Genomic DNA, 1,352 nt, shown 5'->3' with positions numbered 1-1,352 from the left:
CTGCTGGTGCTATCTCTCTGTCCATTGGGGTTGGGTGCAGCTGCACCTTTCGAGGATTTAATCCACTTTCGTATATCCATCTAGGCAGGCCTAACGTTACTACAAAAAGCACTGACTTTGCTCAACGTCGGCTCACACAGCTGAAATGGCGGTAGCAGCAGCATGCAGTAACGTGCAATATTTAAACTTCTTTTCAAATGATTGGTTGTCACTAGAATCCCTTCCAACAAAATGAAAAACACACTATTGTTTCTCAATTTTAATGTCTTAATTTAACATAAAATATAGAAGATTAATGATAATAAAACAAATAATAATAATAATAATTTAATATCTGGCCGCCAGTTGGGGGGGCACCAGCACGTCTGTGGGCGGGCCTGGCCCCCTGAGGCCCGCCCATAGTGACGGGCCTGGATATAGTTGTTACTGTGTATGTAAATATCCATATAAACGTGTATATATGTATATATCCATATGAATATGTGTGTATGTATATAACCATATAAACACGTGTGTATGTATATAACCATATAAATATGTGTATATATCCATATAAACGTGTGTATGTATATATCCATATAAACATGTGTGTATGTATATAACCATATAAACATGTGTGTATATACATATTCCAGACTATAAGTGTTTTTGATCAAATGTGTGTTTGGATTAAAAAGGTTCAGTCTCTGTTCCTCTCCTCCTCAGCGGTAACACAGGTAGCTGATGATGAGCTTGGGGATGTCCAGTTGACCTATGACCTCCACGGCTCTGGTACCCAGCATCCTCCTCAGCGCCACTCTGCTCAGGTGCTGCAGACTCAGGGGGTTACCTGGGGACAGGAAACAGCAGGGCATGATGGGAGATGTAGTCTTTACAAGCAGTATACTATCTAGAACATGCGTGCAAACACACTGCATATATTACATTTAATAGTAGTGTATTACATTAGTAGTAGTAGTAGTAGTAGTAGTATTACATAGTATTACATAGTAGTAGTATTAGTAATATATTACATTAATAATAGTAGTAGTTAATACTCTAGGTGTAATTGCAGTATACAGAGCAGATTGTCCTACAAAGACACTTAGATTTAGATTTAGTAATCTAAAAATTAATTAGACCGCTATACTTTCTTTTATTTTTTTATTTTTGGGGGGGGTTTCTTTTTATTTTACTACTCAATCTTTTCAGTTTGTAAAGTGTCTTTGAGTGTCTAGAAAAGCGCTATATAAGTCTAATGTATTATTATTATTATTATTATTATTATTATTTATCACACACTCGCATACACTCTCTCTCACACACGTACACACGCACACTCACTTCTGTCAAGAAATGGAATCATTTCATTT

General features: G+C 36.5%; 1 protein-coding gene across 1 annotated transcript in view; it reads right to left on the bottom strand.

Moving 5' to 3' along the window:
- Positions 1-244: 244 nt before the first annotated feature.
- The window catches only part of LOC308163858 (uncharacterized protein), a gene marked incomplete at its 5' end in the record, with an annotated part of 21,966 nt that continues 20,858 nt past the window's right edge, over positions 245-1,352 (bottom strand). The window contains one exon of the mRNA XM_080538042.1: positions 245-829. Coding sequence (XP_080394168.1) covers positions 702-829 — 128 coding nt within the window. The 3' untranslated portion in view covers positions 245-701. The remainder of the gene's footprint in view (positions 830-1,352) is intronic.

Source organism: Nansenia antarctica, assembly GCF_963989245.1.
Source record: "Nansenia antarctica genome assembly, chromosome: 8".
Taxonomy (NCBI): Eukaryota; Metazoa; Chordata; class Actinopteri; order Argentiniformes; family Microstomatidae; genus Nansenia; species Nansenia antarctica.
This window is presented reverse-complemented; position numbering and strand designations above follow the sequence as displayed.